General features: G+C 38.5%; 2 protein-coding genes and 1 long non-coding RNA gene across 7 annotated transcripts in view; 1 reads left to right on the top strand and 2 right to left on the bottom strand.

The window, feature by feature from the left end:
- The first annotated feature begins 3,342 nt into the window (after positions 1-3,342).
- On the top strand, positions 3,343-15,563 carry LOC101735408 (FIGNL1-interacting regulator of recombination and mitosis). Of its 2 annotated transcripts, none has more exons than XM_021350591.3 (12): positions 3,343-3,705; positions 3,775-3,924; positions 4,033-4,247; positions 4,772-4,929; positions 5,203-5,393; positions 6,461-6,606; positions 6,807-6,924; positions 8,040-8,199; positions 11,304-11,487; positions 12,695-13,034; positions 13,243-13,464; positions 14,954-15,563. In XM_021350591.3, exons 1-12 carry the CDS (start codon positions 3,631-3,633, stop codon positions 15,557-15,559), a joined length of 2,565 nt encoding a protein of 854 aa, XP_021206266.2. In that variant the 5' UTR covers positions 3,343-3,630; the 3' UTR covers positions 15,560-15,563. The 2 variants fall into 2 exon arrangements, with proteins under 2 accessions (XP_021206266.2, XP_021206269.2); XM_021350594.3 differs by having other exon boundaries at positions 3,345-3,705; positions 3,782-3,924.
- Positions 6,847-8,016, bottom strand: LOC110385889 (uncharacterized). Its single transcript, XR_002431131.3, has 2 exons — positions 7,733-8,016; positions 6,847-7,087 (listed from the first exon to the last, which is right to left on the bottom strand). It is a non-coding gene; the product is annotated as an uncharacterized LOC110385889 (long non-coding RNA).
- A 250-nt stretch (positions 15,564-15,813) lies between the features above and the next one.
- LOC100862655 (tyrosine-protein kinase Src42A-like) overlaps positions 15,814-25,026 on the bottom strand; it is a 59,947-nt gene continuing 50,734 nt past the window's right edge. For 3 of the 4 annotated variants that reach the window (XM_012693697.4, XM_012693691.4, XM_038017453.2), the window contains exons 4-8: positions 24,487-24,814; positions 22,586-22,764; positions 20,881-21,037; positions 19,745-19,998; positions 15,814-19,106 (exon numbers count right to left, since the gene is read on the bottom strand). In XM_012693697.4, coding sequence (XP_012549151.2) covers positions 19,790-19,998; positions 20,881-21,037; positions 22,586-22,764; positions 24,487-24,814 — 873 coding nt within the window. In that variant the 3' untranslated portion in view covers positions 15,814-19,106; positions 19,745-19,789. 4 annotated transcript variants of the gene reach the window in all.

Below are 25,026 nucleotides of genomic sequence, written 5' to 3'. Positions count from 1 at the left end.
GTTTTTTTTTGTAACAACGGTGGTTTTTTAACTATTTAGTATCTGTGAAAGTGCACAAAATGTGTGAAAATGAAAAAAGGCGCAAGACGCAGCATTTCAGAATCTTTCAAAAAGTCCAATTGAAAAGTTTCATTAAATAACCACCATTTTACTGAGATTATATTTTATCCCGTATAATTTCTATGAGAGAGGAGTGAGACAGGGAGATGTGATATCTCCGAAACTGTTTATCACTGCTCTGTAGGATTCCTTCAAGCTTCTGGAATGGCAAGGTCTTGGCATCAATATTAACGGCGAATACATCACTCATCTTCGGTTTGCCGATGACATCGTGGTCATGGCAGAGTCGCTGGAAGATTTAGGGCGTATGCTCGGTGACCTCAGTAGGGTTTCTCAACAAGTGGGTCTTAAAATGAACATGGACAAAACAAAAATCATGTACAATGTCCATGTTGCACCCACCATAGTTACTGTTGGGAGTTCTACTCTTGAAGTTGTTGACGAATATATATACCTAGGACAGGCAGTCCGATTAGGTAGGTCCAACTTTGAGAGAGAGGTCAGTAGACGGATCCAACTCGGCTGGGCAGCGTTCGGTAAACTGCACAACGTCTTCTCGTCCAAAATACCTCAGTGCCTTAAGACAAAAGCGTACAACCAATGTGTGTTACCAGTGATGACTTACGGCTCGGAGACGTGGTGCTTCACTAGGGATCTTTTTAGAAGGCTCAAAGTCGCGCAGCGAGCTATGGAGAGGGCTATGCTCGGCATTTCTCTACGTGATCGAATCCGAAATGAGGAGATCCGTAGAAGAACGAAGGTTGCTGACATAGCCCGTAGAATTAGTGAACTGAAGTGGCAATGGGCCGGCCACATAGCACGAAGAGAGGACGGTCGATGGGGCAGAAAGATCCTGGAGTGGCGACCACGTACTGGCAAGCGCAGTGTGGGACGGCCACCTACTAGATGGACCGACGACCTAGTAAAAAGCGCTGGGTCTCGTTGGATGCAGGTGGCAATGGACCGGTCGCACTGGAAATCTATTGGAGAGGCCTATGTTCAGCAGTGGACGGCGATAGGCTGAAATGATGATGATGATGATGATGATGATAATTTCTATTCATTTAATTTCATCCCGATTGATTAATGTCTCAAATTAATTAACTTCATTTCATTTCACTCCAAATATTTTTTCTTAATACAGAATAGCATAGATTATACACTTAATATATTTGCAGAATAGTACCGGTAAAATGGGGCGATTAGGGATTGAGAGGCGAATCGAAAAAAAAACGGGAAAATCTTTCGACGCTCAATATAAGTTTTATATTCGTTGCAAAATCTTCCATTTTTTGTAGTTTAATAGTAGAATGTTGAAAGTTCACAAAACAACTCTGAATATGAATGATAATAGCTGCTAACTTATAAAAAATCGGGTTTCAAATTAACTTCCTGTGGTGGTAATTATTTTAGTGCTAGAAACTTTGCTCTCTTTTATTTATTTGATAATAATAGAAGACGACTGTGATTTATAAACGTTATTTAGTGTTTGAACCAGCATATATATTAAAGGTGAGTCTCAGTTGTGATTGGTTTTAATGTATTTGATAAAATAAAAATACATGTAAAAATCTGTTGTTTTTGGGGATATTGGGGACGTCTTAGGTACAAATAACAACGAATAAGGGGTCAATTGGGATAAGAATACGTGAAATGGAAACGACCTAAGTATAAATAGGTACAGGTTTGTAGGGTTGTCTATGTAGTTATAACAATATATTTTAAATTTGTTGGTAAAAATCTGGTTTATTCATGATGTCTTTGTCTAGAACTTTTATTCAAAATTATCAATGTGTTATTTTATTGTTTGGTAAATATTTATATTATCAGAAATCGCCTGACTTCCGCCCTTCACTGGGGATGGAGGGCGGGGCATGTCGGAGTCGAACCGACTAAAACCTCCTGTCTCTCAACAACCAACGTCCAAACCTCGCATGACAAAACTCATGAAAAGGCAAAGGGGGGAAAGTGAAGCGTTTAGTGCGGAGCACATCTCTCTCATCACCCTCCCCCTCGGGACGCCGGACTGGCGGTCGTCGGCGCCATGACCACCAGCCCTCTCGGTCGGCAGACTATCCGAAGCCCGCCTAGATGGCGCCGGTTAGAATGGTCTATCCTACGGAATACCCCGCTGGGTCAGAACCAGCGTGGGTTGAGGATAGCCGGCCTTCCATCACCCGGATGCTCATGCATAAAACGCGTGCAGAGCAGCTTGCACGTCGTCTTCTTAGGCCCCCTATATTATCAGTTACGTATTGTTTTCTATTTTTAGATATGCCTCGCGTGTACGTATCAAAGAGTGCAAAGCCTTTTATGAGATATGATCCTTTAATATTAAAAACAGCAATAGAAGCCTATGAAATTGGGAATAAGTCTTTAGTTGAAATAGATAAGTAATTTAATATAAGTAAGTTTTTTGCCACGTACCATCCGGCTATGGAATGAGCTCCCCTCCACGGTGTTTCCCGAGCGCTATGACATGTCCTTCTTCAAACGAGGCTTGTGGAGAGTATTAAGCGGTAGGCAGCGGCTTGGCTCTGCCCCTGGCATTGCTGAAGTCCATGGGCGACGGTAACCACTCACCATCAGGTGGGCCGTATGCTCGTCTGCCTACAAGGGCAATAAAAAAAAAAAAAAAAAAAAAAAAAAGTAAGTCGATTTTTCACAGACATGTAACAAGAACAATGAAATCTCAAGGTGGACAAAAATGTTAATATTTGTTCAGAGTGGGGGTATTCATCTGATTAATCCATGGAATAACCGACACACCTAATCTCTTAACCCAGATAAAAATATCAGCCCCTAAGTACTTACCAAGAACGAAGAAATATAAACCGTTTCTAAGAAAGCCCATTGTTGTTACTGCACTGTCGATTGCACCTATAATTGAGGTGACATCTGCCATGTACTTTTGTCAGTTTTTCAATTATTTTTTTTTATTGATGATCACTTTGTTGGTGCAACTAAATAAATAAATTAATTAAAACTATATATAAAAATAAAAGTAGTGCCAACCCTAGCAAATTTCTCATTTCGTCCCAATTAACCGCAATTTCTGGGTAAATAGGGATTACACCTATTTTTGCATTTTTTGCTTAAACTGGAATGCTACTTGCATAATTTTAAATTATACAACAAAGATGCCCCCAAGACTCAATCATTTTGATCCTGATATAGCATTATATACATCAACAACTACCTTAAAATTGCTCATAAAGTTGGAATTTGTCCCTAATCGCCCCATTTTACGGTATACACAAAAGATGAAGTTGTAGAGTGGGATATCATCGCCTTTTAGTTGGAAAAATGGCTAATAAACTGACAGTTTGAAGTTTTGAACTTTTTGAAGTAAAATAAAACAATAAAACCCGCGAATTACCAACTATGGAGGATCAAGTTGTTATACTTAAAAACTTTATAGATTTTTTGTTCGTTTGTATTCTCTCATTAGTACCTACTCACTACTCAGTTATTACCAATACACACTGTGTAGTTACTACATAGTAGCGACTATATACAATTTATTGGAAATACTACAAAACGCACTATACATTTTTATTGAAAAAAAAAATGAATAATTCTCAAAGCTCTGATTTCTTTGACGAAAGTGGTGATATATCGTGCGCTAGCCCGAAGTTGATATCGGTACTGTTTTGAAGATGCATATTTGATGTATACGTCTATACTTTTGTTTTCAAAAAACTCTTATTTTAGGATGAAGTTCATGATGGTTTATCTCATGACGACTTAATATCCAAAACAAAATTTGCTCTGAGCGGTGGCTTCCGAAAAGAATTGAAGAAACCTACTTTTTATAATTATATTTTATCACTGTTAGATGATTGTGGAAAATGCATTTCTCAAGTAAGAACTTAGTAAACTATTTAACTATGTAAACAGTTGGTTAGTCTTGAACCAGAAGCTCTCAGAGAAGTCATCAAAATGTTAATACGCTTCTTTTCTTAATTTCAGAGCCTCGATCTTATAATTAGTACTTTATCAGAAACAACTATATCAGTTGACGTACTTGTTGAACATTTGATGGATGCTGTCTCCATACTACAAATGCTATCAGAATGCATTAAAACAGTTATTGAGGTAGCAGTAATGTCATGTTGCAGAATACAAAATTTTCCAACGGCCACTAGCCGCATTCTGATGATTGTATTTATGCATTGTAGGGACAGGTTAGTTTGATATTGTTTTAAACTATATTGATCTTGTTTTATTGCCTCTGAAGAAACTAGCATCAACCTATCCGAGGAATAAAAGACATTATGTAATGCAGCCTTAAAAATAAATAGAACTTTATGGTGGATTTTATAACTAATTTGTATAGGGTTAACATGTATCATCATAAGCAGTGGTTGAGAATAAATTTACTAAGATGTAAGCCTTAGCGATTATTATTAGGAAATGTTTCTGGTTTTTTTACCCCTAAATTATTGAGAGTTCACATCAGGCAGGCAGCTGGTCAGGAAATTGTGGGTTAAATCCATATGGTGAATGATAAGAGGGCATTCTTTGCCGAACGCACATAATGTGGTGTAAAGACCAAAGAAGAGATTTTGTTTACTCCATTTATAACTTTTATTAAATTTTAGTCTATCTTTCAATTAAATAAATAACTAAGAAATTGGAAATTAAATGAATAATAAAAATCCACATTTATAATTGGAGTCTGAATTGATTCTGTGAATTATTCTCGCAGTGAAGAATTATATGGGAATGTGCTTAAAAATGTTGAAAATCAACTGAAAGATTTATTCCGTGCCTGTCATGAACTGCAGTTAACATATTTAATGGTGATTGAAAAAAATTTTGCATTTGACCTTACTGAGAGAGAGCACTTGCTTATTCTTTTTGATGGTAAGTAAAATCAACATTTAATTTCATTTAATTGTGCCAGTTTGACTATGTTATACACATGATAAGAAAAATATAACTACAAAATTTATAGGTAGAAAAAACCATCTTCAATTACAATTAGCATAATTTCATTCAGGTATGTGTTGCATACGAAATACATTACCACAAATCTATTAATGTTAATTGTTATATTTTTTCCAATTTGTAAATTCCATTCACTGAGGTCAACTACATTAAATATAATAATGTGATTTATATAATTTTCTTTCATAGCTTTAGAAATAAATTTGAAGATTGGAGAGTTGGTCCAGACATTAGACATTAAGACAATGGCTGAACAATGGAAAGGATTGATAGCAGTATATGAAAAATACTCAACGGCTTTAATTGATACGAATATTTTTAACGATTGTACTGCAGTTCTATGTGGTATGATAGAAAACAATTTGAAAACAGCTCTGCAGGTGATTAATTTTTAGATTATTATTAAACATTATTATTAATTATTAGGGCAACCATTGTAACTATACTGAGATCTTAGAACTCATATCTCGAGGTGGGTGGCGGCATTCACGTTGTAGATGTCTACGGGCTCCAGTAACCACTTAACTCCAGGTGAACTGTGAGCTCACTAATCCACTCATCTAAGCAATAAAAAAAAACATTACACTGATTGAGTATTTATGAAATTGTATTATTTCAGTCTTTCATAACCACATCTCATTTTCAAGTTACTGGTGGTAGACGTTTTGTAAATCCACACAGATAGGTACCACCACCCTGCCTATTTCTGCTGTCAGGGTGGGGTAGCTGCTGGACTGTTAGAGCTGAGACCTTAGAACTCTTGTCTTAAGGTAGGTGGCGACATTTGTGTTGTTGATGTCCATCCGGTAACCACTTAACACCAGGTGGGCCCTGAGTTCGTCCACCTATCTAAGCAATAAATAAAAAATGATTTTTTTTTTTAAAAGATACTAATTCAATTGAAAACATACACACAACAAAATACAATAAAATTCTGAAGTAAAATTTTAATTCAACTGTCTGTAATGTTATAAAAATTAGGCGACTAGGTACAATGTTTAGGAAAGCATTCTATAGTCGGAACCATTTCGATAAAGCGGCACGACGCGAAAACCCTCTCATCGTGGCCGCCGGTAACTACATAGCCGAGACGAAATGGTAAACGATTCACTAACGATGTTTTTAGGTACCTCAAGCACCGGTAATCATTCTCGTCGAACTTATCGCTTGCGACGAAGGGCTCGGCGAGTAAACTAAGCCATAGACACAGCCCACTGAGTTTCTCGCCGGATCACCTCAGTGGATCGCGTTTCCGATCCGGCGGTAGATTCTGCGAAGCACTGCTCTTGCTAGGGTTAGTGTTAGAACCATCGTCAGGTTTGAGCCCCGTGGGCTCACCTACTAGCCCGGTGACGCTGACATAGTCTATAGACCATCAGCTTAGGTAGGGAAAAAAATAGAACATTAACGGTACAATCTAATTGTTAAATATTATTTTGTGTTCCAGGCAAATCAAGATGAAAAATCAATTCTAAGATCGCTCAAAGTAACCGGTTTCACTCTAAAGATCTTAGTTAAGATATGCATAATTTTTAGGCTTGCTTCAGTTAAAAAACATCAACATTTAGTCGATCTACTTATTTTTATAATTATGTAAGTTCAATTTAAATTTGTATATAAAGCTATAAATTAATATTATATAAGGTAAAGTGAAAATATATGATCAGTGTTTGCCGCCAAGCATTGCCCCGAAGAGTAGTATGTCAAAACGTATACATACGCCCTTTCCCCGCTCCACGATATCATTAAGCTATCATTATTAACAGAGGCCTTAATTAAAAATGCTATTTCAGGAACTGTAATACAAGCAGTGAGAATTCTGAAAGAGACAACAACACAATAAATACTTATGTATTGAATCCATCAGAGACTCTTTTAAATGAACTTATGCTGGATGAAAATTTTAACAATGTATGTATGTTTAAACAAAATTGTTTTATAAAAGGAGATTTACAATCTACTTAAAATTTATTATTCTTCTTCTTGCGTCGATAAGCCTCAATGATAAGGGTCGTGGCCTCCTCTAATAACTTTCTCCTGGATTATCCTGCGCCACTCTTGCTTATCCTCGGGTCTGTGGATAGCAGCATAGATAGATAGATACTTAAAATCAAGCATTGTTTTAATGAATTATGTAGAGCCATTCATCAGTGAAATGTTCTAAGAATACACATTGAATACAAACCATTTCAAGATTGTCAATTAGTAAAACTGCAAAATATTAGCCAGGATAACGTGGGATAAAAATTTTTTAAGCTATTGCATAGATTTTGTCGCGGGCCTTGAGCGCTGCTTGAGAGCGGAATCATGAAATTCCGTAACGAAAAAAACCTTACACCCCTCACTCCGCCCATCATGTAGCTCGCGTTCAACACATTCACACGTTGCGCTTGTGTAGTGTTTGTGAATAAGCGCGTGGCGTGACGTCACACTACATGCGCATCATGAAAAGTCTGCCCATCTCTCTCGCGCAGTCTAGCTTATGATTGTGAAGGGGACAGTTAAGGTTTTGCTTTTATTAATGTTTAATATAGCGTGGTCTTGTTTTATTATTGTTTTAATATTAAATTATCATTGTATAATTATAATTGCATAAGTTGATAAAAAATGCTATGCAATAGCGTTGCCGAGGCAGTTCCCGAGTGCCACACGTTTTTTTTTTTCGTGTATGACGATGCCTCTATTTTAGTTTAAAACCAATACAGATATAAATTCTTACTATGGGTTCGGTTTATTCTGAAAACGTTAAACAATCATGGAACCTATGATTTCAGCATTACAATTTTTCATTTGCAATCTCATTTTATGTAAATTCTTCATTTATATTATAACACCGCTAGTCTTACCCGGTTATATATATATTCCTAAAATAAAATTTATGAATTTAGACGTTTTGTCATTTTTAATCAAGTTCAAAAAAGAGGTTCTTAGTTTTAATGTAATTTTTTGTTTGTTTTGTGAAAACTCTGACATTTATTTATTTATTACTTTCTATTTATTGAACCACACCATTATTATGATTACAGACCATTCTCAACTGCAATATAGAAAATTTACTCCGAGAACGCAAACTATCGGGCTTCGTGTCACTACTGATGTATCTAATGAAAACGATAGTACATAAAAAAAACACGAAAATCTCGAAGAAGAGAATCATCGAATGCGTATATGGTTTTCTTCCTTACTGTGAGTATAATGCATACTCCGATTATAACTACTCTTACGGTTTAATATTATTTCCGATATTTCGAATACTTGTCTAGTTTTTTTATTTTTATTGCTTAGATGGGTGGACGAGCTCACAGCCCACCTGGTGTTAAGTGGTTACTGGAGCCCATAGACATCTACAATGTAAATGCGCCTCCCACCTTGAGATATAAGTTCTAAGGTCTCAGTATAGTTACAACGGCTGCCCCACCCTTCAAACCGAAACGCATTACTGCTTCACGGCAGAAATAGGCAGGGTGGTGGTGCCTACCCGTGCGGACTCACAAGAGGTCCTACCACCAGTAAAATATTCATGGTAATAACGGACGAAATAAGGCGTTGAATTCTATAAATTCTATAATCGAAATTAATCTAATATGCACTTGAGACAGCGGCACTGTACGTCTCTGTGGCTAGTTAAATACGTCACAGGTTCGAGATTGATTTTATATTCAGTTGATCGATTTTCCTCAAAGTTTTTTTTTTTTTTTTTTTTTTTTTTTTTATTGCCTTTGTAGGCAGACGAGCATACGGCCCACCTGATGGTAAGTGGTCACCGTCGCTCATGGACGTCAGCAATGCCAGGGGCAGAGCCAAGCCGCTGCCTACCATAAAGAACTCTCCGCAAGCCTCGTTTGAAGAAGGACATGTCATAGCGCTCGGAAAACACCGTGGAGGGGAGTTCATTCCAAAGCCGGATGGTACGTGGCAAAAAAGATCTTTGGAAACGCACTGTCGATGAACGCAGCGGTTCCAGATAATATGGATGAACTCTGCTCCGATGGCGGGAGGTGCGATGATAGAAAGGAGATGAGGGAATCATCTCGAATAATTCCTCAGAGCATTCCCCATGGACCATGCGGTATAAAACACAGAGAGAACCGAAGTCCCTCCGTAGACCCAGAGGTTCCAAGCGATCCGCGAGCGCAGGACTATCGACCATCCGAACAGCCCGTTTCTGTATGGAGTCAAATGGAAGTAGCTGGTATTTGGGAGCCCCGGCCCAGAGGTGAGAGCAGTACTCCACGCGAGGTCGGACCTGCGCTTTATAAAGCGCAAGTCTCTGTCCAGGCGTGAAATACCGCTTCGCTCTGTTGAGAACTCCCAACATTTTAGAGGCCAATTTGGCTTTACCTTCCAAATGACTCCGAAACTGGACATCGCTCGAAATATCGACCCCCAGAATCCCGATACTCGCGGAAAGCTGCAGGGATACTCCTTGAAATTCCGGCGCCATGACAAAAGGGTCCTTCTTCGCAGTGAACGCGCAAACCTGTGTCTTCAATGGGTTGAACTGAACTGAATTCAGTTCACCCCACTTGGAGACCCGCCCCAGAGAGTTCTCCACTTCAGACACAAGTTTTAATCGCCTCTCGTGTATAACGCTTCGAGAGAGACTCTGATGGCCGATATATCGCGCATCCCCCGTGCTGTCATCCGCATAGCAATGCATGCCATCAATAGATAGCATGTCATTGATATGCAGTATGAAAAGCGTGGGGGAGAGCACCGAACCTTGTGGAACACCAGCGTTGATGGTCATGGTATCGGAGCAGCAGCCGTCGACGACAACTGCGATGCTCCGTCCATCCAAAAAGCTAGTGATCCACTTGCAGAGTCCCTCAGGGATCCCGTATGCTGGAAGCTTCGATAGAAGTGCCCTATGCCAGACCCTGTCAAAGGCCTTCGCGATGTCAAGGCTCACAGCGAGAGCCTCGCCCTTGCTTTCCAAGGCTTCAGCCCACCTGTGTGTAAGGTATACAAGAAGATCGCCAGCTGAGCGACCATGACGGAAACCGTACTGCCGGTCACTGATCAGCTGGCGATCCTCAAGATACTTAAGAAGTTGGATGTTTATGATTCGCTCCATCACCTTGGAAAGCAAGGAAGTTATCGCGATAGGTCTGTAATTCGAGGGGTCCGACCGGTCACCCTTCTTGGGGATAGGGTGGACATGAGCAGTCTTCCATGAAGACGGAACCCTGTTGGTATTGTACGAGAGGCGATATAGACGCGTTAGCGCGGGTGTCAATTCAGGGGCGCATGTTTTTAGAACCACTGCGGGGATGCAATCTGGCCCACTCGACTTATGGACATCAAGAAGCCGAAGCTCCTGCCTGACCGCACGCTGTGTGATGCGAATCTCAGGCATGGAGCTGTCACACCGGGAGATGTTGGGCGGCGTGGCTCCCCCGTCATCCAAAGTCGAGTATGAGGCAAAGAGCTTGACCAGAAGGTCAGCCTTCTCCTTCGCACTATGAGCCAGACTGTCATTGGACTTACGCAGTGGTGGAAGGCTTGACCTGCAGAAGTTACCTTCTGCAGCCTTAGCCAGCGACCAGAAAGCACGGCTCCCAGAGGGATAGCTATTCAGTCGCTCGCCAATTCTGGCAACGTGCTCCGACTTCGCCTTGGCAATAGCCCTCTTAGTGGTGTTGACAGTTTAAGGGAAATGAAGAATTTATTATATGTAATAATAAATCACCATTTTATCTTAATGTTATTTATCATTCAAGTTAAAATAATGGGGAAATAATTAATTAAATTTGTCAGAAATGCTTTTAAAAACGAATTCACGTTATGAAACACACTCGAAATGTCGGAAATACTAAATTGGTTTGCAGTAAATGTATATATAAATAGTATAAACGGTTAAGTGACGAAACGCTATATTCATTCTAACCAATCAATATCGGGAGGCTAGTACCGATACAGTCCGTGAATTAATTCAAATTACTGTTTTTTTAATAAATATCAATGATTCAATTTTACAGACAAATTTATATTACTTTCCACATTACATCTATACTAATATATAAATCTACAGTGGTTTTTACGGATGTTCCGTTATAACTACTGAACCGTGCATCCGATTGACTTGAAACTTGGTATCCATGTAGAAAATACGTCTACTTAATGGATAGGCTATTTATATGAGTATTGAAACCCCTAATAATAATGACAATAAATAATAATGTAAATTTTAAATGCGCAGCGAAGCGGGCGAGTACGGCTAGTTTAAATATATTTTGTAAAATTAAAACATTTTAATTTTTTTTAATGATTGATCAATTTTTTTTTAGGTCAAACAATCCTAAAGCACAGTCGGAGCACGTACGAAGACTTGTTGGTGAAAATGGCAGCTTTAATAATGATTATGGATAATGAAGAATTCGAATTTTTAGAGAGACGTATGCTTGAAGCAATACTCGGTACAGAATGTTTTAGTGCATTGTTTTCGTCCAACCTCTGGAGTTTAATGGGAAGGTAAAATTTAAATTTGCTTGTAAGTGTCTCTAACGTTTCCAATGTAATGTGCTAATCAGTCAGCCGGCGTAACTGGGTAGGAGAGATAGAGAGTGAGAGAGTGAGTCAGCTGTAGTTGTAAAAGGCGACTGAGGGAGTTGCCGGTGAAGGGGCAGCAGCGTTCTCTGAGTATTTTCGAAGTCGTCGTGGCCTAAAGGATAAGACGTCCGGTGCATTCGTATGTAGCGATGCACCGGTATTCGAAACTCAGGCGAGTACCAATTTTTCTAATGAAATACCTACTCAACAAATGTTCACGATTGACTTCCACGGTGATGGAATAACATCATGTAATAAAAATGAAACCCGTGAAATTGTAATTTGCGTAATTACTGGTGGTAGGACCTCTTGTGAGCTCGCGCGGGTAGGTACCACCGCCCTGCCTATTTCTGCCGTGAAGCAGTAATGCGTTTCGGTTTGAAGGGTGGGGCAGCCGGTTTAACTATACTTGAGACCTTAAAACTTATATCTCAAGGTGTGTGGCGCATTTACGTTGTAGATGTCTATAGGCTCCAGTAACCACTTAACACCAGTGGGCTGTGAGATCGTCCACCCATCTAAGCAATAAAAAACTAAAAAAAGTATTATCCATCGTTAGGTTTGAGCCCCGTGAGCTCACCTACTAGTTAAGGTTACGCTGAAATGGTCTCTGAAGACCATCAGCTTAGGTGGGAAAAAAAAAGAGTATTATACGACTGCGGTCGGCAATAGGTATTTACTAATTGTAGGGAATGCTATGAACCCGAGTATTCGCCATACTCGTGCCCACGAAGCATTACATAGGGTAAATACCTGTTATCCAGTGTGATTAGTGCGAGTTTTTTAACGTTCTCGATAGCGTAAAAGTTAGCTCATATTTGTATGGAATGGGATCATTTGCGTACGTTAGCCGCTAGGGGCGCTGTTCCAACTGTATACAAAATTGGGTTAACTTTTACGCTATCGAGAACGTTAAGAAACTCTCACTAAGCACACTGAAGTAAATTAACCTTATTTCCCGTTTTCTCATGACTCAAGGTGAGCAGCCATTCTTCTTTAGGTCAGGGTCAAAGTAGATATTAAGACTAGAGATTAAGATTCCAGATAATGAAAGTTACAACTACATAATATACATACTACCTATGTGTAAAACTATAAAATAACGTTAAGGTGATTGACATTCTTTCAGAATAGTCCCTGGACAATTGCTGTTGAATCAAATCGTCTCTCTGTGTGAAATATACGAAAAACTGCAGTCCAACATATTGTTTTTATATTCGCCACAAAGAATACATTTGAGTTTCACTATTCGAAACATATTTGAGGCTATGAATAATGAAGATAAGTTGAAACTGTACAAACAATTTAGTGCACAAAATGAAAAAAATGTAAGGATATTGGCAGTTTTAGGTGTTGAAAATTTACCTGCGACGCTCCGAAGTAAGGTTGAGGACGATGTTCTAGATAAAGTAATGGAAATTCAAAAATATATTGATAATGGAACTGGCCTTGTTGATGTCGACAAATTGGTAAGATTTTTTATAATTTAAATTTTAATTTATTCTAAAATTAATATTCGAAAACGAATACTAATTTTGATTAACGAAATTAGACCATTATTTTATTAATGTTGAATCACCTATATATGTAAAAAAATTAGTTATTATTTCCTATTCATCCAATTAGAATATAATTGTCAGTAAATTAAAGTAAATCACAATCATTTTCATTTTACAGATTAGTACAATGAATCTGGCGGCAACGTGTACACACAAAAGTGATAGAAGGATATTGGAATTTATTACAAGAGGTTGGGAGAGAGTTTGTCCTGAAAATAACGATATTTTACAATCTAAATTGAATACAGGATCCTTGTGGTACTTACAGTATTTAGAGGCGTTGATGTCAATGACGTCCACCGAAAGTATAACAAGATATCAAAGTTCTTTGACAGGAAAGGTACAAATTGTCCTTTTTTATTGAATTCACTCTAGTTTCATGAAAATTTCGTTTTTGAATGTTAATTTATCTTCTCTCCTGACACATCAGATCGCCGCCGCGCCGTGTTAATATAACCAGAGATTTATCAGCTTGTTGCTAACCTGACTTTAGTCTTCGTGGCCTAAAGGGTAAGACGTCCGGTGCATTTGTATGTAGCGATGCAACGATGTTCGAATCCCGCAGGCTTAACAACCAGGTAGGTGGGCTGTGAGCTCGTCCACCCATCTAAGAAATAAAAAAGGTTATCCTATAGCCTATCTGCTCGAGGCGGTCCGCCCGGTTCTCGTGGACTGGGTGGGCCGCGACCGCGGATGCCTCACCTTCCGGCTGACGCAGATGCTTACCGGCCACGGATGTTTCGGCCGGTACTTGCACAAGATAGTCGGAAGGGAACCGACGGCGCAGTGCCACCACTGCGCTGACCGCAACGAGGATGACACAGCGGAACACACACTGGCGCGTTGCTCTGGATTCGACGAGCAACGCGCCGCCCTCGTCGCGGTCATAGGAGAGGACCTCTCGCTGCCGCGCGTCGTGGCTACGATGCTCGGCAGCGGCGCGTCCTGGAAGGCGATGCTCGACTTCTGCGAGTCCACCATCTCGCAGAAGGAGGCGGCGGAACGAGAGAGGGAGAGCTCTTCCCTTTCCGCACCGATCCGTCGCCGTCGAGCCGGGGGGCGGAGGCGGGAATACGCCCGTACGTCCCGGCCCCTGTAGGTAGCGGCCTCCCCCCGGTGAAGGTCAAGGGGCGACCTGAGGGGGTGAGGCCGCGCGGTGCGCTACCAGCACTCTAGCACGCTGCCGTGGAGTGAGTAGAGCGACCGGTCGACGGTGTATCGCGTCCCGACCCGGCAGGCTGGTTCTGGTCCAGCGGGGTATTCAAGGACACCAGCGGCACCGTCTGGGCGGCCCGACGGGCTGCCGTACCGAGACGGCTGACGTTTCAGAGCCGCGCCGTCTGGTTGTAGTGTTGACCGCGGTAGCCCCCCTACCTCATCCGGGTTCTGACCTCGGAGGGGATCGGACGTCGGGTGTAAGAGTGCAGGGGAGTCGTTTAGTGGGTGGGCCCGCGGTCTGCTCACAACACCATGCAGATCGTTAAGTCTCACATACCCCGCGCGCCCCTTTTGCGCGGGGACCTCGTAGGAGGTTCGGCCCTCTACCCGAAAAAAAAAAAATTGCCTATCTGCTGACCGCCAAAGTGGTAGTTTCTGCATAAATAGCCCTAAACCACTCAATTTATTTGGGAATTTCCAAAATAACAGTAAACTTATTTTAAATGTTTACAATGTAAAACTCCCCTACTTTCCTATGTAAAATAGCCTGTCTAGGGTTTAGAACAATTCTGAAGGTATCACAAAAGTGAAAAATTAAGTAAAAAATGGCGATTGAGTTGCTTAATTTTTTGAAATTATTACTTCCGTTAAAATACATTTTTTTTTTCCAGATCCTTCATGCAATCTCAGGTTTAATGGAAACTAATAATGAAGAATATCAAATATTATTGATCGGTTTCATGTGTCGTTTAGCATCATTCGATATTCAAGATGATTATAAATTTATAGAAAACATTCTAGAAAAATTTAAAGCATTGTTAAAAGATTCAACAACAGCAAAAATAGCTCTTAAAAAATTACAACACATGAAAAATAACAAGAATGTTGATAGAGTTTTAAGAAAATTAATCAGAGAGGATCCTTCTTTGGGAGATTTTTTAAAAACTGAAATAGATGATCACATTTTGCTAACCAACAATGTTACGTTCCATCATAAATGCTTACAAAATGCTGATGTTCCTTTAAAAAGCTCCAAAAAAACATGTAGCGGTAATTTCGATTTAGCGGACATGGACACGATGTTTGAAAACGAAAGTGAATCTCAGCCGGTGTGTAAAAAAGCTAAATTGAACTATAGCGAAGCGGATGTAATTATTTCAAGATTAGAAAACGACGTTTCAGCTCTTTGTAGCATAAAAAAAAACATTTTCACTAGACATCAACTAAGCGAAATAAAAAACATTTGTGATAAATTGCAAAATATACTAGAATGTTGATTGATTTTGCAGTTTCATTTTAAATTAGTTCGTGTATAAATGTTGAACAGCTTGACAGTACGAAAAATAAAAATCACGCATTTTCCGAATTTGAATTTGGAATTATCTTCTTTAAAATTTAATCTTTTAATGATACCAAAACCAGCCAGATACAAATAGTATAGCCAAATATATTTTATTACAAGTTCATACAAACTATAATGCGAAGAAACTTTTTCCCCAACCTATTATTAAATAATAAATAAAACAAAAAATATTTCCACATTTATATTTATTGTTGTGTTAAAAAAAAAACTATACAAATAAGTGAATGACAATAATAATAATAATAATAACCATACGTCTAGGTCGATGTTACACGCACAAATTGCTCATTTGAATGAAACGAAAGCAAAGAACCAAGGCGGTGTAACATCGGCCTTGGAATACACTAAAATATTTAATTGATACTCGGAGGTAATAAGACCATAGTTAAGTGTCGAAATAGTATCAATAAACATCAGTCACACCTGAAATATGACATCAAACGCCGATACCACCTACGCATTTATTGTACAGTGGTACAATACCGCAATCCGCTAACAATTCAAGGTGTAAAGTAGTAACCATTACTAGATAACATCTAATTTAAACGTACTAACTTTCATTCTTTCACTTAACATCTAATCGTCTTATCGATCTTTTCGTAACATTGTGATGTTTGATGGTTTTTGATAAAATATTAGCTACCTAATCTTAAAAGAATATTGCCATGACAGTGACAGATGTGGCGAACTGCTGTTCCCATTTGAAGCGTAAGCCTAAAGCAGATTTATACAGCTAAAACTTAATAACGTAAAATATAAAATAAATTATAAATAATACAAGGAAAATATAATTAAAATCGTGTTGGAATCAATTGTCTTATAGGAAAAAATACTAAAAACCGTTTCACAGACAACTTCTATTAACGTTGAATGATGAACACACATCAAATATTTATTTATAAATCGTTCATATCCAAATTCGTGCTTCTATTCACAGTGCAACAGTAACAGCGTGTCAACGAGTAATTAGCATCCACGCAAGGGCGGTGGGCTTATTGTTTATAATAAGATTATGGAAAAAAAAATGCAATTTTCCGCCTTTTTTATATTTCCACATAATTATATTTTCGACTGCTGAATACTCGTTCTCATACTGTAATATTTTTGTGACATAAAATGCAAAATTCAATCTACCCCTAATCCCAAAGTGGTCAAGTTTTTTTTTTTTGTGCGAATAATTTGCATTTTTACTGTGTCCCGGCAAACATTTTATGTGTGTAATCTCATAAATTTGTTTTTCGATTGGAATGCTGGTGTCACTGTAATTCAATATATTATGTAATGTCCTCAGATCAAAAAACTAAGACGTTTTAAATTAAAGCTTACACTGAAGACATACAACTGATTACTAAAATATTTTTCTTTTCAGACAACAGAAAGTCAAAGAATTGCTTCTTGTTTCTTGATCTGAGGTACGTACGTTCTGTTAACCATTTTTAGAAGAACTACTTAGCTTCTACATCTGTTTTATAATAAGACAAAATCGTAAAGTAAGAAACTGATTTCGTTTATTTACTGAAATTCTTTTGAAGTTCTTCATGTAAAATTATAGTGCGTCAGTATTTAATTAAAACAAGATACTATAATAAAACAAAAAGAATGCACCACTATTTTTAATTACCGCATAATAGTAATTACGCGTTATTTTGGACATGTCTATGATTAAAACGATTGGAAAATCGTTATAGATAAAAATAATCCCATCAAAAAGCAATGGATAACGTTGATTTGTTTACACCCTCAACTACGGTCCATATAAACACTTCGTTCATAAATCGCGCGGCGCACTCAGGTGACCACAATTTGATGAAGGATTTTTGAAAACTTATAACAGCTTTGTCATCCTACGGTGAATACATCCTAAATAAATATTTACAGCCTGTCCCCTTTCCTGCATAACCTGCATTTACACTCGGTAATTAAAAACTAGCGGTGTTCATTGTCAAAACTAAGTAGTTATTGTATAATTTCGTCAACATTCTCTGGCGTCTTAAAATGTTTTGCAATAAAATAAATAACAAGAAAAAAATATACTTGTGATTTTAAATAACAAATATTAATCAAGGATAAATAGTAAATCTTTAAAATTCTTATTTAGGCCAATTAGTATTAGATGGTTCATAATAAATTGCACTACCATATCAAATTATTATTATTATATGTGGCAACATTATATTTTTACTTAAATTAAAGTCTTGGCACGAATAAATAAAAGTTTTTTTTTTGTTGTTGTTGGAAATTACGAAAATTAATCCGGTGTCGTTGAGCATCATAAGTATATATTTCGATTATCATAACATAAGGCCGAGGGGCAAAACTGACACGAATACTAAACAAGTTGACTTTCATCCGATAGCACACGATAAGGTTATACACAGCGTTAAATAATATCTAAATACTAAACATCAGAACGTTTAATATGTATACAAAATTCAGTTCTTTATTTGGCTTCAATCACCAATGCCGTTACGTCTACAATAAACATGGTACACGAAGCTGAGAAATACCCGATCGGTTTCCTCGAAACACAAATGTTCGTGTCGTGCATTATCTCGCACGACATTAGTACAAATCCCTGCCGAGCCTAAAGTTCCTTCTGAACACGCGATACATCGCACTACGCTCATAGCGTCCCTACACACGCCCGCGCAACCTACACTCCACCGATTCGGAACCGACAAATATTAGAAATAACAAAATACACGTGCTTCGTTTGCATTAAAACATGCTCGGTAATCCTCAAGACGAGAACAGAAAACAATTGTTGATTTTTTTAGAACACTCGACTATTTTATGAATGATAATGAGCATGTGTATAGTGATCATAAAGTGAACGATTTAAGCTAATTTTTTAATATTATTATGTCAGAGGTATAGTCGAGACGAAGGTTTTTCAAATTGACCTGCGCTGCGATCGCTGGGTTCGAACGCACAAGTATATTTATTAAGTTCATCCACCCTTAAATTCGTTCGTGGAAATTTAGCATCATACCGGCCATCTTGGTTGTATAATTAAAATTCCAACTTATTTAGAAAAAAAAAAAAGAACCTAATTGCAGTGGCGGCACACAAACAAGGGCAGTGTTATATCTTCAGCAAAAAAATCAAATATACAAGCCTCACAATAAACTTTTGTAAATGTATACAAATAAGTCGGCTTATATATTTATATATCTCAGGTATTCATTGTTTACCGAATTTCATAAAATTAGAGAATCGGATAATTTGATAGCTTCGCGACAAAAATGTACTGGATGATGGAAAATGGTTTCGTGATTTTTGATTTGTCGACGATGCGAATTGAAGGGTTAATGTTGTACACACAGCATTGCGGTGCGGGTTCGGTGCGGGCTCGGTGCGGGCGCGGTGCGGGCGAGCTAGGCGGCGCGGTGCGCGTGCGGACAGCGCTGCAGCTCGGGCGGCACGTGGTACAGCGCCGCACCCTGCACGCCGAACGGTGCCTGCAAACAACGAACCACGGTTATTACTATTTTATTTTTTTCTTTTCTTATGTTGCTTATATTGGTGGACAAGCTCACGGCCTACCTGATGTTAAGTGGTTACCGGAGCCCTTTTTACTGGTGGTGGGACCTCGCGTGAGTCCGCACGGGTAGGTACCACCACCCTGCCTATTTCCACCGTGAAGCAGCAATGCGTTTCGGTTTGAAGGATGGGGCAGCCGTTGTAACTATATTGAGACCTTAGAACTCATATTTCAAGGTGGGGGGTGGCGGCATTTACGTTGTAGATGTCTATGGGCTTAGTAACTTAACACTTAACACCAGGTGGGCTGTGAGCTCGTCGACCCATATGAGCAATAAAAAAAATATTTTATCTTATAAACATTTTACAGCACATCTATTAAAGTTGGCGAGTCAGAAGGTATCTTTTAACTATTTATATGAATGTAACATCTTATGTTAGAAGGTTTATCATATAAAGCTACAATTATTAAATTATCTTTTAAAGAATATCATAATACCAGAATAGTAATTTTAGGTGCCTTGCAAATTAGCTAAAATTCTCGACAAATAATATTATGGATTCTTCGAGATATGAAGCCATGAGAACAAATTGAATATGTAATCGGTGCGCTTACATAATGCGAGTGTGCGTGTCGATGGGGCGGCAGGGAAGGCCTGGCTCAGTAGGTGGACGCCTCCTTGTACTCCGAGTTGTCCATGGTGAAGAAGTCTTCGAGCTTCCACTGCAGGGTCTCGAAGGTGGGCCGTTTGAGGGGATCCTTGTGCCAACACTCCAGCATGATTTCGTAGAGGGCCGGCAGACAATTCTGCGGGCACGGCATGCGGTACCCGTGTTCCACTTGGTGTAGTACTTCAGCATTGGTCATGCCTAAAACAAACATTCGTTAATAAGCAATTTCTGTAATTTTGAACTTTTTTTTCTTTGTCGTATAACTTTTGTCAGTGCGATCGTGGTCGTCATATTAATTTTTTTAATTTAAATTAAGGTATAATAAATAAAATTCATGAAAAAATACAAATGATATATTAACATTTTCACCGATGAATTCGTCTTGCATATTATAGGGCATTATTTCCTCAACCAAACATTACAAATACTCTACAACCAAGTGCTCAAGATTGAAACTAGTCTGACGTATAGAGCAGGAAAAAATATATTTATAATACTACAGATAAACGATTGGAGAAATAAACATCTTGAGGAAGCCGAATTCACATTATTTTCTAAATATTTACCAGATATAAAAATCTTATAGTCTAGATAATTATGGAGTAAGCGGTGCACTTGTTTCGAGGTTTTATTTTTAAAACATTCAAGTCATTCACAAATCGCCACTCGTTTTGTTGATGACCAGGCCTCATGAGCATACCTGGGTAAGGACAATCTTATCTATACTAATATATAAATCTACAGTGGTTTGTACGGATGTTCCGTTATAACTACTGAATCATGCATCCGATTGACTTGAAACTTGGTATCCATGTAGAAAATACACGTACTTAATGGATAGGTTAATATTTATATGAGTGTTAGACTGACTACACCAGTTGCGGGGGCGTTAATGATGAGAATCTTTGTGGGGGTGAGAAATAATAATGTTAATTTTAAATGCCCAGCGAAGTGGACGGGTATTCTAGATAATTATGGAGTAAGCGGTGCACTTGTTTCGAGGGTTTGTGTTTGAAGTACCGATGGTTATATTCACAAATCGCAACTACTTTTGTTGATGACCGTGCCTTATGAGCATACCTGGGTAAGGGGTCCGGCCGTACGTGACGAGCTCAGTAAGCAGGATTCCAAACGACCAGACGTCAGATTTGATTGAAAACTTGCTGTAGTTCGCCGCTTCGGGTGCTGTCCATTTTATAGGGAACCTTGCACCCACGCGAGCTTCGTATTCGTCTTCCTGTGGGCAATGCGGGATGAATGTTAAGAGATTTGTTTTAGAAGTTATATTTGTAAAATTTTAAAATGGCATTCCATAGCATGCATGCAATTTCATATTATATAATTATCCTTACACATAATATTGCAATGTTGGAATTAATTGTAATTAGATATTATTATTTTATTAATTGATGTTTATGATATGAACTAATACGATTGACGTCAGAGCTTGCTGATTCATTAGAACCGTGTTAGTCAAAATGATAATTCATTGAACATTCTTCATAGCGGTCGATTAAAGATAATCATTACGAAATACACAACATTCGATTTAATTGTAGTACTAATAAATTTACCGTTTATTTTGAAAGTGGTGTAAGTCCATTTTTGAGAAAAATTAGCTATCACGTAATTCATGCTTAATTTAATGTAATTTTTTTATATATAATTAGTCCGTATTTAATTTCTCAAAAAAATCCCATGTTTTGTACAACTTAAAATCGGTCGGTAAATGAAATTGCATAATCATCGATTATGAAAGTGGTGTAAATCCAATTGGCAGAGGTAGGTGGCATAGCCAGACCTCATATGATTTGCCTGTATTTTTAAATCAACAAATATAGTAACCTTTAATTTTCTCGAAACAAAGAAAATGGACTTACACCACTTTCAAAATAAACGGTCCAAATATAGGCTAATAAACCTATATTTTTTTTCGGTAGATTTGAAGAAATAAACTAAAAGCTATTATGTTTGAGACACAGTGTAATGCAAACGAGCATCGTAAAACAATTTTTATTATCAATTTTCATGCAGTTTACGTAAAACAAAAATATGTTGTTTGCAGACCGTACGTCTTTTTTTTGTTGTTGTTGTTGTTATGAATTCACTACGTATTCAATCGGTCTTCGTCGAGACTTTTTTTTTAGAGTTACACGTTTGAGTCATACAAGTTAGCCGAAGCGAGCGAGGAAAAGCCACAAACGGCTGGTTTGCGGTCGGTCTTCATTTGCTTTCTTGTTTATTTTTAGCACCTCACTTCTTTAAACTTCCTTTGTATACGTGTACGTGTGTAAATGTGTACGGTTTTACAGGAAATTCGATTTATCGTGTGAACGTAATTAAACGAATGAGGCGGCACTCAATTATTTTAGTGTTTCGTTCCTTTCAATATCAAAATTGACTTGCAAACGTGAGAGTTGGTGTGGAATGCAATAAAAAATACAGCCTCATTTCTCACAGGTATTTGGTAATTTATTTTTATTTTTTATTGCTTAGATTGGTGGACGAGCTCACAGCCCACCTGGTGTTAAGTGGATACTGGAGCCCATATACACCTACAAGGTGAATGTGCCACCCACCTTAAGATATAAGTTCTAAAGTCTCAAGTATAGTTACAACGGCTGCCCCACCCTTCAAACCGAAACGCATTACTGTTTCACGGCAGACGTACCTACCCTGGTACTTATGACCGATCTGGTCGGACCCGGCGTAAGAACTTTGAAAGTTCGATATTGAAATTATCAAGCCGCGTCTGGTTTCAAATTGACATATGACAGCGACTCACTTTGATCAGTCTGGCCAGTCCGAAGTCGGCGATCTTGACGATGTTACCGTCGCCCACGAGGACGTTCCTGGCCGCGAGGTCTCGGTGGATGTAGTTCTGCGATTCCAGATACGCCATGCCGGCCGCTATCTGGGCTGCCATGTCGATCAGCTGCTGCAGTTTCAGACCGCGACCTTTACCTAAAGTGACACAACGATACATTACCGAGACGCACTCTGGAAAGCGAGATAGTAAATCCTAACTTGGAACTATGACAAGGAACAAGCGCAAGACAGGGTGAAGTTTTTATTTTTTATTGCTTAGATTGCTTGCTTAGATCAGCGGTAGGGGAACCGGGGTAAATTACCCCAAATGGGGTAAAATGAAATTTTGGGGGGTAAAAATGAAACTTTTGTGAGTAAAAAGTATATATTGAAGTGAAACTTCTTTAGAATCGTTAAATTATTAGTTATTGTTTTCTTTTCAACATTATCATGGGGGCTATAATATGAAAGATACTAAAAAGAATATTTTTTTAATATTATAAATAATATTTAAAATATTTTTTTGTTCTTCGCCATGGGGTAATATCAACTTACACAAAATATTTTAGGGTAATAATTAAAAAAGTTCCCCGACCGCTGGCTTAGATGGTTGGACGAGCTCACAGCCCACTTTAAATGGTTACTGGAGCCCATAGACAGTTACAACGCAAATGCGCCACCCACCTTGAGATATACGTTCTAAGGTCTCAGTATAGGTACAACGGCTGCCCCACCCTTCAAGCCGAAACGCGTTACTGCTTCACTGCAGAAATAGGCCGGGTGGTGGTACCTGCCCGTGCGGACTCACATGAGGTCTTACCACCAGTAAAAAAGTGGAGACAGCTTGTGAGGGCCTTTTGTACCAGCGTAGGACTACTACTACTACTAAGACATTACAAAAAACAAATCTCGGTTGAAAAAGCCTCAGCTTTAACTCAACTAATATTTCGGTGTGACTTCGATTGATTCATTCGTTGGGAAGAACGACGCATATACATACATAACTAAAGATTTTAAAGGTAAAAGTTGAAAGCATATTTTTATGCCTTTGTTTTCTATTTTCAGACTAAACGTTTCAATGACGCTAATTTGAATGTTCTCAGAGCGAAACTCAAAACGTATTTTTTTCAACATAAACTAACTAATTCATAAGCGACGTTCTCTCACACATCCGTATATAACAATGGCGTCTGCGGCAGGATGAACGCTGTCATTGTCACGGGCGCAAATTCTCCGTAATCGAAATTATCAAAGAGGGTTTTATAACACGAATCATAATGACAGAACAAAGAGGGAACTGGCGCCGGTGAAGATACAAATTTAATTACGAACAGAGATTTTAATCGAAGGACCCGTTAAAGATATGTGCGAATTCAGAAACGGTACATGCACATTGAACGCCATTTCGTTATGAAATATGGAGGGCGGTATGCGTTAACGTCACGTTTTCCTTATGCAAAAAAATTAATACTAATATTATAAAGCTGAAGAGTTTGTTTGTTTGAACGCGCTAATCTCAGGAACTACTGGTCCGATTTGAAAAATTCTTTCGGTGTTAGATAGCCCATTTATTGAGGAAGGCTATATAGGCTATATAACATCACGGTAAAACCAATACAAGTGGAGTACCAAAATAGAAAATGTTTCAAAATAGGGATTCAAATAGCTCCTTAACATTCTATAATTCAAAAATATTTTCACTTTCTACGTAAATGAAGTGGGGGGTAAAATTTAGCGTTATGCCAAAGTAACTATTCCACGCGGACAAAAGCTAGTATAAAAATAAATTTGCTTCATTCAAAATTGAGTCTAAACTAAGTGGTCATAGCGGCGTTTTTCGTTTCGCAACATCTACACGAAAAGTAGCGTAATAATTACCTTGTAAATAATCCAATAAAGAACCGTGTTTCATGAGTTCGGTGATTATGTAGATAGGCTCTTCAAGAGTACACACAGCGTATAGCTGGATTAGTTTGTTGTGCCTCAGCTTCTTCATGATTTGCGCTTCAGCGAGGAAATCCTTTGGGTCCATTGTGCCGGATTTGAGAGTTTTCACCGCGACCGGAGTCGTGTTGTTCCACAATCCTTCCCATACTTCTCCGAACTGACCGTGGCCGAGTTTCCGAACAAACTTCAATGATGCACGATCGATTTCCCATTGATCACGTGTTCTGTGAGACAGGCCTTCTGTCACCGGTTTCTCGATCTGCAAATTATATTGCACGTTTCAAACTACAAAAAACAAATAGGGAGGACTGACAACTATTACTAAGTCAGTGGGAGTAAAGTAAATAAAAAAATTTAGAGGACATATTCCCTAAGTTAGTTAGATTTGCATTAACAATTGTTCTTGATGTAACTATACTTGAGACCTTAGAACTTATATCTCAAGGTGGGTGGCGCATTTACGCAGTAACC

The sequence above is a fragment of the Bombyx mori genome, chromosome 19 (genome assembly GCF_030269925.1).
Source record: "Bombyx mori chromosome 19, ASM3026992v2".
In the NCBI taxonomy this organism is placed as follows: domain Eukaryota; kingdom Metazoa; phylum Arthropoda; class Insecta; order Lepidoptera; family Bombycidae; genus Bombyx; species Bombyx mori.
The sequence above is the reverse complement of the archived record's forward strand: the minus strand, read 5'-3'. Positions and strand labels throughout refer to the sequence as shown.

Excerpts from the sequence above, each read along its gene's own strand:
- LOC101735408 (XM_021350591.3), top strand. The coding sequence starts at position 3,631 with ATGAATAATTCTCAAAGCTCTGATTTCTTTGACGAAAGTGGTGATATA. Across the intron at positions 6,925-8,039 it reads TGGATGAAAATTTTAACAAT|ACCATTCTCAACTGCAATAT; the intron begins GTATGTATGTTT and ends TTATGATTACAG. Across the intron at positions 13,465-14,953 it reads AAAGTTCTTTGACAGGAAAG|ATCCTTCATGCAATCTCAGG; the intron begins GTACAAATTGTC and ends TTTTTTTTCCAG.